This window comes from Podarcis pityusensis (genome assembly GCF_964106645.2).
Source record: "Podarcis pityusensis genome assembly, chromosome: 5".
Lineage (NCBI taxonomy): Eukaryota > Metazoa > Chordata > Lepidosauria > Squamata > Lacertidae > Podarcis > Podarcis pityusensis.
Window position 1 is genome coordinate 53,185,416 of NC_138032.1, and position 12,946 is coordinate 53,198,361.

The 12,946-nt window shown below is 42.8% G+C and overlaps 1 protein-coding gene across 3 annotated transcripts in view; it reads left to right on the forward strand.

Moving 5' to 3' along the window:
• The window catches only part of GRK5 (G protein-coupled receptor kinase 5), a 159,257-nt gene that overhangs the window by 82,465 nt on the left and 63,846 nt on the right, over positions 1-12,946 (forward strand). For all 3 annotated transcript variants that reach the window (XR_013986355.1, XM_081005260.1, XM_081005259.1), the window contains exon 4: positions 10,655-10,732. Coding sequence is in view for 2 of the 3 variants with exons in the window: in XM_081005260.1 (XP_080861386.1) it covers positions 10,655-10,732 (78 nt within the window). In the remaining variant the exon portion in view is untranslated. The remainder of the gene's footprint in view (positions 1-10,654; positions 10,733-12,946) is intronic.

Below are 12,946 nucleotides of genomic sequence, written 5' to 3' on the forward strand. Positions count from 1 at the left end.
CTGGAGGCCAAGCCTTGCATCTTGACCTATTCATCCTTGCTGTTCCCTGGGCTGCCTAATCACTTGCAACTGACAGTCACTTCCCCCTTCCCCTCCAAAAGTGGAGCATTTTAATGGGAGCCTTTCAGTTTTCCACCAAAGTTCTCAGCTAGGTTGATCTTTGTCGTCCTTGGCTCTCTTATCTTAGTGATGCAGGAATCCAGAAAAGATGCTACTCTTCCCTGATGGTTAAGGACAAGCTTCCTCAACCTCGACCCTACAGATGTTTTTGGCCTACAACTCTGATGATCCCAGTGGTCAGGGATGATGGGAATTGTAGTCTCAAAACATCTGGAGGGCTGAGGTTGAGGAAGCCTGGTTAAGGGCTATTGTTGCCCAGCAGGCATCTGTAACACCCAATTCTTGATATAGCATACCCACAAATTTGGATAGACCCAGTGCTTTTTTTCTGGGGGTACACAGGGTATGCATACCCCAAACATTTTGTGGATCTTTGTACTTTTGTCCATTTACTGTATTTATTCCCCCCCCCCCCCGATTTGAACCCCTAAACATTTTTAAGGGGGGGAAAGCACTGGATAGACCCAACAAGCTCCTTCCTTCCTTCCTTAACATTTTAAGACCACTATTTTTTCCCTGATTAGAGCCCATGAACAAAATAGCTGAGGGGGCAGGGCTGCCAATCACAGATTTGCTGCCAGTTTCTGCTGCCAGTCTCCAAAATTGCCCAACCAGTTCTCTGCAAATGGGATGGTGAAACTGAGACTGGGCTGAGGGGAGGGAGAATTTCAGCTCAAACCTAGTCGTCGTTTATCTGTGAAATGGGTAGATGTTTTCCATTTATTTAGAAAATTTCCAGACTCCGTGACACTTAAAAAAAAACCCCAAACCATGTACAATATACAGTTAAGCACAGCAAAAGAACATGATATAAAATCATGATTTTAGATCATTAAACATGAGAATAGTTTGTATACAGTTAAAGATCCACCATATACTAAATATTTATGATTTTGGCACTGCTGTAGTTTGGGTTGTCTCATGGCATATGGGAATATGATACCAAGTATGGATGGTATCGCTTGCTGGCAGGGAACTTCTGCAAACATACTGCAGCTGTGCATTTTAGGCGAACAGAATAAAAACTGTTTTCTGGTTTTACTTCTGCGCAAACTGTGGTCAATGCAGGTAACCACAGGCCTATCACTTTTGTGCTATAGAATTTCTTCAACCTTTCTGAGCTCATATCGCATTATCTTTTGGGCCTTGATCAACTCCACCCATCTTATCTCTTCATAGGCCTCACACTCGTCTACTCTGTGTTTACCTGCATGCCATTTATTAGCTTTAAAAGCTGTGTATTTAGATCTTGTTTTAGTAAGGATTTTTTAATGTGCTGAGGTAAAAAGTACCATGTGTGTATTTTTAATTGGCTTTACGAGTCATCTTTAAACTTTTTAGCTCAGTTTACAACCCAACCTTTATTTTTATTTTATTTTACATTCTAAATGTATACCCAGCCCTGTCAGCTTGAGCTCTCTGGGCAGTTTACGGTCAAGTCTTGAAAACATGTTAAGAATGTTTATTCAGAAGGAAAGTCTCACAGAGTTTAGCAGGATTTACTTCCTGGTAAACAGGATTGCAATCCAAGAACTTAATCTCCAATCACACTTCAGCCTTTATGCTTGAATGAAAATGAAATCGGCAACAATAAAATTAGTAGTTTAAGCTGAGCTCAAATTTAATTAGGCTTAAGAGCTTCAAAGTAGACTCCATAGCTAGTTCTCTTAGGACTACGAAATCTCTTTTCAAAAAACTTAGAAGAAGAAAAAACCTCCTTCATTGTTGGCTACCAATGATAATGGAGGGCTCAAAACTTTCAGATAATTTTTTATGGGCTCCCCATTTTTGCCACCTGTGAGAATGGTGGTGAAAATGGGGGGAAGTGTAAGTTATAGCAGCATCTTATCTCAGTCATATATTTCTTTTAATAATAATACCTGTGGTTTAACTTTCAAAATACAAAGGAATTAATTGTAAAATAAAGGTTTGGCTCTCACTACGTTTCTGAGCACAATTCAAAGTGTTGGTGCTGAACTTTAAAGCCCTAAATCGCCATGGCCCTGTATATCTGAAGGAGCGTCTCCACCCCCATCATCCAGCCTGAGGTCCTCCTCTGAGGGTCTTCTGCTGGTTCCCTCACTGCAAGAAGTGAAGTTACAAGGAAACAGGCAAAGGGCCTTCTCAGTAGTGGCACCCTCCCTGTGGAACACCCTCCCTTCAGTTGTCAACGAGATAAAGAATTACACAACTTTTAGAAGACATCTGAAGGCAGCCCTATATTGGGAGGTTCAACACTTGATGTTTTTATTATGTTTTTAGATATGCTATAAGCTGCCCAGAGTGGTTGGGGAATCCCAGCCGGATGGCTGGGGTATAAATAACAAAATCATCATCATCATCATCATCATCATCTGATAGAAGTCTGAGAACTGGTCCACATGTTCTGGCTCTGTTGCAAGAGTCTCTTTAAGGCAGCTTATAAAAGATTGTGTGGATTGTCTCCATTAGCTCAGTCTATTTGTTTACTTTCATTTAAATATTTGTGTGCCACACTTTCATATAAAGTAGAAAACCTAGAAATGCAACATTGTAGTGAAAACAAATTTAAAAGATCACAGTTTGCATGTGAGTGCAGAGATCACTCCTGCTTCACTGCTTCCCTAGCACAAGCAACAAACCTTGGTGTTGCATTTGTTTGGAGCAAAAGAAAATGCAAGCCATATTAAATGTAACACTGAGCCAGGATTGTGGTTTGTTGGCCTCACTTATGCTAGGGGTGGAGCAAAGTGAAAGCGTTCTCCTATACTCAGAGTAAAGCATAGTTTACTGTGACGTGTGAACTCAGTCACTCATTTTTTATGTTGCTGCCACATGCAAAGGAGATGAGGTCTACTTGTATCAGCTACTGTGCAGATATAGTTTTGTATTACCTCCATGTTAAGGATCCTAATCAGCATACTGGTTTTAATTCTCCTGTTACTTTTATGATCAGTCATCGCTATTTTTGCAAACCACTTAGAGGTTTTCTTAAAACCAAGCAGTAAATACATTTTGTTAAATTAAGCACACACAAATATACATACATATATATATATATATATATATATATATATATATATATAATGTCTTTAAAAACACAAAGCTTGGCATTGTTCAGAAACAGAATGAACAGGTTTCTGGCTGTGGCTTCAGTCATTTTAAAATAAATTTTAAAAAGAAAGGAAAGGGGAAAACATTTATACTAGATGGATAAGACTACATAAAGAAAATGCAGATGGTTCATATAATTTGCACAAGACTAGAAAAATAACCAAGGTACTTAAACAGAACTTCAGTAAAGAAATGGAAGAGAAATGGAAGCCTACAGCTTGTGGTTATCAAGGCTTAACCACGGTCCCAATTTTGAAGACACGTTAAGCCAAACCTTGGCTTAGCTCAGTGTGGCACAAGAGTACCAAAGACCAGGGAGGTGAAAAATGGCTATGAGCTCCTGTCTGAGAGCCATATGCTTGTGCAAAGAAGGCTACTGTTGGATGTGCAATCCAGGCCACTGTGTTATTGGGTTTCTCAACCAAGGAAGGGTTAACCACTGATCTAAAGAGAAGTTGCGATGGAGTGTCTCACCCTCTGGGATTGCTCATGCCTATGCTTTCAGAAAGCCTTGCTGAGCTTTTCTGCATTCCAGCTCTTAGTGGATGATATATTCCCATTTCCCTAAGCACAGAAATCGGGGTCCAATGAAACCCATGTAGGACGTTTCTACATGCACGAACATTCCTTTCCATTAGTACTCCCTTCACCAGATGGATTGCCGATCCGAAAAGTCTCTCAATTTGAGGGGCAGCTTTTCAGGGTGTGGGAGAAATACTATTCGGATGCTTTACAGCCTCTCAGTCACATGATGTCCCTTGGATCCCAGCTAACCTTTTATGCATGCCTCTTCCTCTTAGCTTTCCGAAAGCGCCAGCATTGGTTAATCAGCTGAGAAGCCATGGGCATGCTGCCAGATATACAATCTCGGAACATGATACAAACAGATTTGTCCACTTGGGATGTAAATGCAATTAATGTGAAAATTGTTTTAGTGATTTGTAAGCCAAATCCTGTATGAGATTATCCGATTTTATAGTGATAAACACAGGGCTTGAAAGGTAGTGAGGGGAGAAGCTGTGCCATTATTATTAGCTTGTGAATTGTGTGGGTTCAGGATATGATTGCATTTTGAACTGTTTTGCCGTTCAGTACTTTTGGGGTCTTTGTACAGCTGTACAAGGCATAGAAGCTGAAATGCAAATGCCTTCCTGTTAGAAATGCTGCTTTGTATCTCAATAATTCTTTAATCTTACTGAAGCCTCCCATCTTCCCTTTGCCGTGATCGTAAATTATGACAACTGAGATAAGACTTCAGGTCTCCTAACCTTTTAAACATAGCTCTTTTTATCTGTGCGATTTTATTCTTCAGAATAGGTTCAGAAGGGTGGTGAGGAAGAAATGTTGTTAAGATGCTATAAACATTCTTGGCTGTTCATGGTTTCAAGAGGCAAAATGACCTGTAGTCAGATAGTATCTAAATGGACAGGAAATTGGATGAAAGGGTTCTGCAAACCCCTTTGTATTCTGTTTTATGAGCATATAATTAGTTCATCCCTGTACAGTCAGGGTATTGGAAGAGCTGCAGTCATGCTTTTTCACAGTCCATGGATTTCTCATCTGAAGTACTGTTATCTTAAAAGTTTATTTCACAGTTGCCGTTTAACGACACGAATCCAATTGCATTGCTGTACTCTTAAAGCATCCTGAGATAGTCAAATAGCAGCCGCTGAGTCCCTGCTCATATCCCACAAGCCCTTCCGAGCGACACAATAAGTGCATACTGTCTCGCTGTCCTCGGGTTGAAAATGCTTGTGGGAATACCACAGAATTTGCCACATCAGAGAGGGAGTCAGTTTTCATGCTCTGAGTTGAAGATGGTATTACTTCAATAAGGACACTGTGCAGGCCAAGGCAAACATTAGTCATGTGATATAGGCCCTGCCATGACAGAATCTGGCCAAAAGCAATGACGTAATTAATGTACAATTTTCACGTTTGGAAGTACAGACGGTGTTCATTTTAGGAGCATCCAAGTGACAGACGATTGCTAATGCGCAGGTCCTTTTGGACCAGGAAAAGGGAAGAACAGGGGTGGGACAGAATGGGCCAGGGCACACTTCCAGTGGCCGGGACCAGAACCCCCATGCGAAATGGTCATCACCTGTAATATGTAAAGGGGTTGGGCAATTGGCGGTAGAGTGGATCCACTTCCATTTTTGACATAATAATTTCTGGTTCATTTCTGAAAGCACTGCAATGCTCCTGTGCAACATTCAGTTCACCATGGGGGCATAAGAAGCTACCATTAAAGAGAGTCAAACCATGAGTCCATTTGGTTCAGCGCTGTCTACACTGGCTGACAACGGGACTCTCGGGATGTTGAATGTGAGTCTTTCTCAGTTCTTACATGAAGATGTCAGAGACAGAACTTGAACCTTGCATGTAAGGCATGTGTTCTGTCTCTGGGATGGAGGTTATTTCCTGCAAACCTTCTATGTGAGACAATTGGGGAGGGGGGCATGCCTCAGAACGCACATCAGTATTAACAAACAATAAATTGAGAAGAAAGGGAAGTGAGGCCCTGGGGATTCTTCAGAAAATGCTACAGACAATTAGTAATCCTCATGAATAGGTTGACTTACCCAGTGGGCAGAGTCACCCAGAGCAGAGTTAGGCTTCATTCAGACAGCACTTTATTCAATTTTCTCAACATTTCCTTACCTGAAATTTTCTACATTTTGTGTGATCATTCACACGATGTAGAAGGCATTTCTGGAAATCTAGCTGAATGCAGTGGTATTTTAGTGCTCATTTCTATGCTAATTTTTTTCCAGATAAATATCTGTTAGATATTTAACCAATATGGGAGAAGCATGTATTGTTGTTGTAGTTGGGGCCTGTTCCAAGATAGGAGGCCAATTCAGGCTGGTCAGATCCTGCACCATAATGTTCACCAAAGCTAGGTAAGCACACCTTTGCCAGGTAGCAACTGTGTTTCGGGAAGGACAGGATTTCTGCCTGGCACCTCTCCAAGGTAATCTGACCAGTACCATCCAGTTGTTGTCTAGGTGACAGACAAAACAATAGACACAACTATGACAGCTTTGCTGACTGCCAAAATTCAGCTCTGCCCTTTTAAAATGGAAACCAGAAATGTCAAGCTGCCTGAAACTGTGGCCAGAATAGGCCAGGTGCAAGGTGAAGGCATGCAGAAATGTGAAAATAACACAAAGAAAATTTCTATAGCCCAGATAAAGCAGGTAAAACATTCTTAAGGTCATTGGAACCCACTTAAAAAATAAATGTGCATCTTTAATAATGAGAGGTCCATCAGTCTTTGGCTATTCATCAAACGTGTCTTCTGAAGAATTTTTGTTGCACAAGCTAGACAAATGGTATTATTTTGACTGAGGAGATCCCTTTCAAATGTAAGCTCAGCCTTTGGGCCAACTGTTCTCACAAAGGCCTAGGCTGAATGGAAGAAGAACCCACAAACATTTGAAACTATCCTGTAAATTTCTTAACATAAGATGTGCAAGCATTTCATCACTAAAGCTGAAAGACAATTCTTTTCAAATGCTGTTTGGGCCAGTTTTAAGTGAGCACTGTACATGCACAATCTTACCGTTCCTGTCTTCAGGTTATCAAACATAGTCAAAACCATTGAGAATAATGAACTTGGATGTAGAAGCATCGGCATCAACTTCAAAGCATTGGGAGTGGGGGGGGACTTGCATTCTTTCCATGTGGTGAGGATAAAGTTGGCAGAGGTCTTAGTTTCATTTGATGGAGGTGTCCACAAGGTAAAAAGGTAAAGGACCCCTGGATGGTTAAGTCCAGTCAAAGGCAACTATGGGCTGTGGCTCTCATCTCGCTTCAGGCCAAGGGAGCTGGCGTTTGTCCACAGACAGCTTTCCAGGTTGTGTGGCCAGCATGACTAAACTGCTTCTGGCGCAATGGAACACTATGATGAGTGCCAGTGCGCACAGAAACGCCATTTCCACAAACGCGGTACAGGATGCCTGTGGGTGTAACACAAGCCTTCTGTTAGCAGACTTGCACCGCTGGATACAAAGCAGTGCTATCCATGATGGGATTTGACTAGCCTACGCAGTGAAGATTTTGGGGGATATGTTGGATAAATATGCAACAATATCCCCCCAAAGGAGCAAGTATGCATTTTGGGAGTGCTTCCAGCTCTGTCATTGGAAGCCCAGACAGGTTGAGTGGCCACAGGTACATTTTGCTAGCTGTGACTGCTACAAGCATTCCTGGACTGGGAAAGCTTGACCACAATAGTCCAGGCATCGGTGACTTCAGGGTTGGATTACAGCAATAATAATAATAATAATAAATTTTATTTATATCCCACCCTCCCCAGCCGAAGCCTGGCTCAGGGCTGCTAACAACAATAAAACAGTACAACAGTACAACACAACACAACACTCTAAAATCATTCCTTATAAAATTAATTCAAATTAAACCACTGGCAACCATTGGGCCAGAGCTCCGCGAAGATTGCCGAAGGAGGGAGTCAGGCTGTGCCCTGGCCAAAGGCCTGGTGGAACAGCTCTGTCTTGCAGGCCCTGCGGAAAGATGTCAAGTCCCGCAGGGTCCTAGTCTCTTGTGACAGAGTGTTCCACCAGATCGGAGCCACAGCCGAAAAAGCCCTGGCTCTAGTTGAGGCCAGCCTAACCTCTCTGTGGCCTGGGACCTTCAAGATGTTTTTATTTGAAGACCGTAAGTTTCTCTGTGGGACATACCAGGAGAGGCGGTCCCATAGGTATGAGGGTCCTAGGCCGTATAGGGCTTTAAAGGTTAAAACCAGCACCTTAAACCTGATCCTGTACTCCACCGGGAGCCAGTGCAGCTGGTATAGCACCGGGTGAATGTGATCTCGCAGCGAAGACCTCGTAAGGAGTCTCGCTGCAGCATTCTGCACCTGCTGGAGTTTCTGGGTCAGTCTCAAGGGCAGCCCCACGTAGAGCGAGTTACAATAATCCAGTCTGGAGGTGACCGTCGCATGGATCACAGTGGCTAGGTCAGGGCGAGAGAGGTAAGGAGCCAACTGCTTAGCTTGGCGGAGATGGAAAAATGCCGCCTTTGTTGTAGCTGCAATCTGCGCCTCCATGGAAAGGGAGGTGTCGAAGATTACACCCAAACTCTTAACGGACGGTGCTGGCACTAATTGCACCCCCGCAAGAGATGGGAGTTGCCCTCCCAATCACATATCGTCCCGTCCCAGCCACAGGATCTCTGTCTTCGAAGGATTTACCGTATTTTTCACTCTATAACACGCACCTGACCATAACACGCACATCGTTTTTAGAGGAGGAAAACAAGGGGGGGGAATTCTGAGTGAAACAGTGGATGTATCATTTTTGTGCCTCATGCTGTGGCCACAGACATGTGATCTGATGGTGAGTTTGGAGTAGCCCAATGCAAAAATCCTGAGAATCCCTGTGGATCTGTGCTTTGTAACCACGTTTTTGCACCATTGTGGCCCCAGGCAACAGTGGGTGCTTGATTTTTTTGGGTGCAGGCTGTAGCCATGGACATGCTATGCGATCTGATGGTGAATTTGGGATGACCCAATGCAAAGATCCTGAGGATCCATGTGGATCCATGCTTTGTAACCACGTTTTTGCACCATTGCAGCCCCAGGCAACAGTGGGTGCATGATTTTTTTGGTGCAGGCTGTAGCAATGGGCATGTAATGTGATCTGATGGTGAATTTGGGGTGACCCAATGCAAAGATCCTGAGGATCCATGTGGATCCGTGCTTTGTAACCACGTTTTAAGTGGGGAGGGAAGGAAAAACACAGAAGGGAGAAGGAGCACGAGAGGGGTGTGCAGAGAAACAGCTGGCTAAGAATGCAGGAGAGGGGTTTAACGGGAGGGAGGAAAGGAAGGCAAAAGTTTTTCCCCACCCACCCACCCAAGCCAGCCCTCTCTCTCTCTTTCTTTCTCTCTCTCTCTCTCTCCTACCTGCATGTTTTCCGGCTGCCTGCGAGTCCCTAAAATGCTTCCCTGGACGCAGCAGCACCGGAGCACAGAGAGGAATTAGAAGGAAGGACGCGATCCTTTCCTTTCCCCTCTGCTTGCCTGGAGGGGAGGGGATTTGCTTGCTCTTTGTTCCGTTTGATCAAACAGCAACCGAAACAGCAGAGGGTGGGCAGTAAGACCCTGAGGCAGAATGCAGGAAAGCAACAGCTTCCTCTCTTCAGGCGTCCCTCCTCCCTGACACGCGCGATTGGATTTTTGCCTGATTTTTGCCCCTGCACTCGGGCCAGTCGGCTCCAGGGACCACACATTTGTTCAATAACACGCACAGACATTTCCCCTTACTTTTTAGGAGAAAAAATCTGCGTGTTATAGAAAGAAAAGTACTGTAGCTTCAACCGGCTCCCACGTAACCATCCAGCCACAGCTTCCAAACATCTGGTCAGTGTGTCTGGGGCCGAGTCAGGATGGCCATCCATCAACAGATGGAGTTGGGTGTCATCAATACACTTCACGTTGTGTCAATACACTTCACGTTGGGCTGCTATTGTGCTTGATCTGGAAACTTCAGTTAGTGCCGAATATAGCAACACGTTTGTTGACAGGAGTGAGACTCTGTCAGTATGTAGCACCTCTGCTCAGAGATTTGTACGGGTTGAACCATTTCCTACTGGGGCAAGTTCATGGTGTTACTATTAGTATATAAAGCCCTTAACACCTTGGGGCCAGTTTACTTGCAGGATTGCCTTACCCAATCAACCATATGCCCAGTCAACCATTTTGCAGAATGGGCGCTGTTAAGAGATACCACATAATACTCATTATGCACTTGTAAGAAATCAATCTTTAGTGTAGCATCACCTACCCCTCAAAACTCCCTCTATTGATGTTGGGCAGGTGCCTGCACCATTCTCTTTTTGGTGCCTGCTTAAAACAGGGGCAAGCCTGTTCAGACATGTAGAATTTACATGTGTCTTATTCCTTTTTAGCTGCGGTTGATTTTTAATCATCTTTTGAATATTTTTAAATTCTTGCTTTTAATTGTCTTAGTATTGATAATTTTGATGTATAATTTTATATTTTTGTAAACCACTAAGAGGTTTTCTTAAAATCAAGCGTACATAAATTCTATTAAAATTATTATTATATTATATTATATTATATTATATTATATTATATTATATTATATTAATATTCCTGGAGTATCTTGATGTATGTAGAGGGCAATGCCTTGTCCTTCAATTTGTGTGTGAGAGAGAGAGAAAGAGAGAGAGAGAGAGAGAGAGAGAGAGAGAGAGAGGAGGGAGAGGGGAGAGTGTGTATTTGCATGAAACATTTGTTTAATAACCTAACAAAATGTTAATCTCTAACATTATCAGGCTCTGTTTGGAAATCTTCCAATTGTTCCCTTGGTTGTTAGAATGCAACAATCCTGCTCTAAACATTTCCCAACTAGAAAACACAGCAGCTAATCCTTTCTCATTTTCTTTTCCAGGCAGAATATGAAGTTACTCCGGATGAAAAACTAGGAGAGAAAGGCAAAGAAATTGTGATGAAATACCTCATCCCAGAGGTAAGGAAACACCTGAAAAGGTAGTGCTAAAAAATGCAGCAGGACAGCTGCAAGCAAGGTTCTTGTTCTATTGTCTAGCAGGTCCTGTCAAAATAACATGCAGAGAACAAGATCAAGGCCTAAATTCTCTAAGTTCAGGAAAATTGCGGGGTAAACCCTTCTGGAATTGCATCGTCTCAAATGGAATCTCATGGCTGAACAAATACTGGTATACCACACCAACATTTCTTGCAAAAACCAGCATGTACAGACCATCAAAAAGGAGTTGGGGAAATCAAACATAGTGGCAAGACTAATATTTATTAGAAGATCCCAATGAATTTCAAGCATATGACTTCACAGCAGTCATGGCTGTCAATGCCTGTTTTCTAGGCATGTGGATTCTGGTAAGGGTAAAGAGGGCTTGTTTCTACACACAATTTAGGGTTTTCCGTCATCTCCTCTGGTGGCGTTTTGACCTGCTGTCTCCGTACTGTTGTTCCCTGCAGCCAGCTTGTGTTCTGTACCACGCACATTGGAAGGTGTTAAACGTATCTTCTGTTTTCCGAGAACACAGTTAAAGATACCCTGCCTTTCGAAAAGCAAACACACAGCAAGAAACAGCCCCAGTAAATGCATCCTGAGAGACTGACATTAAAACAAGTGGGAAGCCAGGTATTCAGACTTGTCTTTAAAGAACAGTAATTCCTGTTTTTGAACTACTGGCTTATGTCAAAAGTACATGCCCTTCACATGAGGAGTTATATTGAGCACTGTTGCCTCCTACTGGCGGTCAAGCCGTCTTCATAGAATCATAGAATTGTAGAGTTGGAAGGGACCAAGAGGGTCATCTAGTCCAGCCCCCTGCAATGCAGGAATCTTTTTCTCCAGGTGGGACTCAAGTCCATAATCCTAAAATTAAGAGTTTTATGCACTGCTGGCTGAGCTCATCATCATAGATTCTGACAGTTACTTTCCCTCAAGACTGAGGCAATTTCTTATTATTCTTGCGTGGGGAGATACTTGGCCAAAATCCTTTTATTTTCCCCACATTCAGCGGTTACTAACTTCCTTTCACTCTGGATTAGGGGTCATTAAACTTGAGTTGGCTTGAACAATTGGAGTTGTTTGTTGGAATATGACAGCATTTGTCAATCTTTGATGCTTGTATTGGACTGCATGTGCTGTGTGGTGTATCCACTAGATGGCAACCCTAGCAGGACACAGAAACTCACAGATCTGGTTAGGTTGCAGCTGGATGGAATAAACATCATTGGGTTTCTTGTACATTCACCACCTTCCCTCAGCCTCCCTGCGAGATTATCTGCCACTAAGCAGTAAGTGCTCTCAGCCTTGAGTACGTGAATTATCCTACTTTTCCAAAAAGAGTTACGGGGCCCCGGCATCATTGCTTAGATGCTTTCACTGCGGAAACACGTTTGACCCTGGGAACAACATGTTACGCTTTTTAAAAAGTGTCCCATTTAAAATTTAAGTGATACAACATGCTTTGGCAGGAGAAAAGGCAGATTTTTGCTTTGTTTTGTTTAGTCAACAGTTTTCCTACCATAAATTTTTCATTGGTTTACGTTTTCTCTCGGGGAGCTCTTTGGAACCTGTTTTTACTTACTTAGTCTGGTTAATATCAAGTACATGAGAATGTGATGCCACTGTTGCTGCTGCCCATTCAGAATCAGTTCTAAACCTGGTCAGGTTTTTGTCTTGCCTAGGTGGCATTCGACTCCACACCAGAAGCTTGTAAACTGATGAGGGATACAGAGCTAATAGTTGAAAGGGCCACTGTTTTGTAAGGAAAAATGAGGCTTTCCTTCCATTTTTTCAGATGCCATAGTTCACTCAGTTTGATTTCTCTTGAACTTTGGAAACAAGTGCTGCATGCTGAGTGATATCCTGGAGGTAATAAAAGCTGGTAAGCACCACTAAGTAGTGCTGGCAAATGTGGTGTATCATTCTCATACACATTACCAAACAATGCTTTTTCACAGACCCAGTTCTCACGTTCTCAGTGTTCCTTGCATTAAAGACTCAGATTTCTCAATCTTTACTTTTAAACAGCACAGTCCTACGCGTGCCTGCTTAGAAGTAAGTCCCACTGAGTTCTGTGAGGTTTACTTCCCAGTAAGTGTGTGGATTGCAGTCTAAAGCCCTTAATAGAAATTTCACTACATTTCCCCCCGTTTTAGTGTCATCCTACGTATGTACATAAGGAAAGTC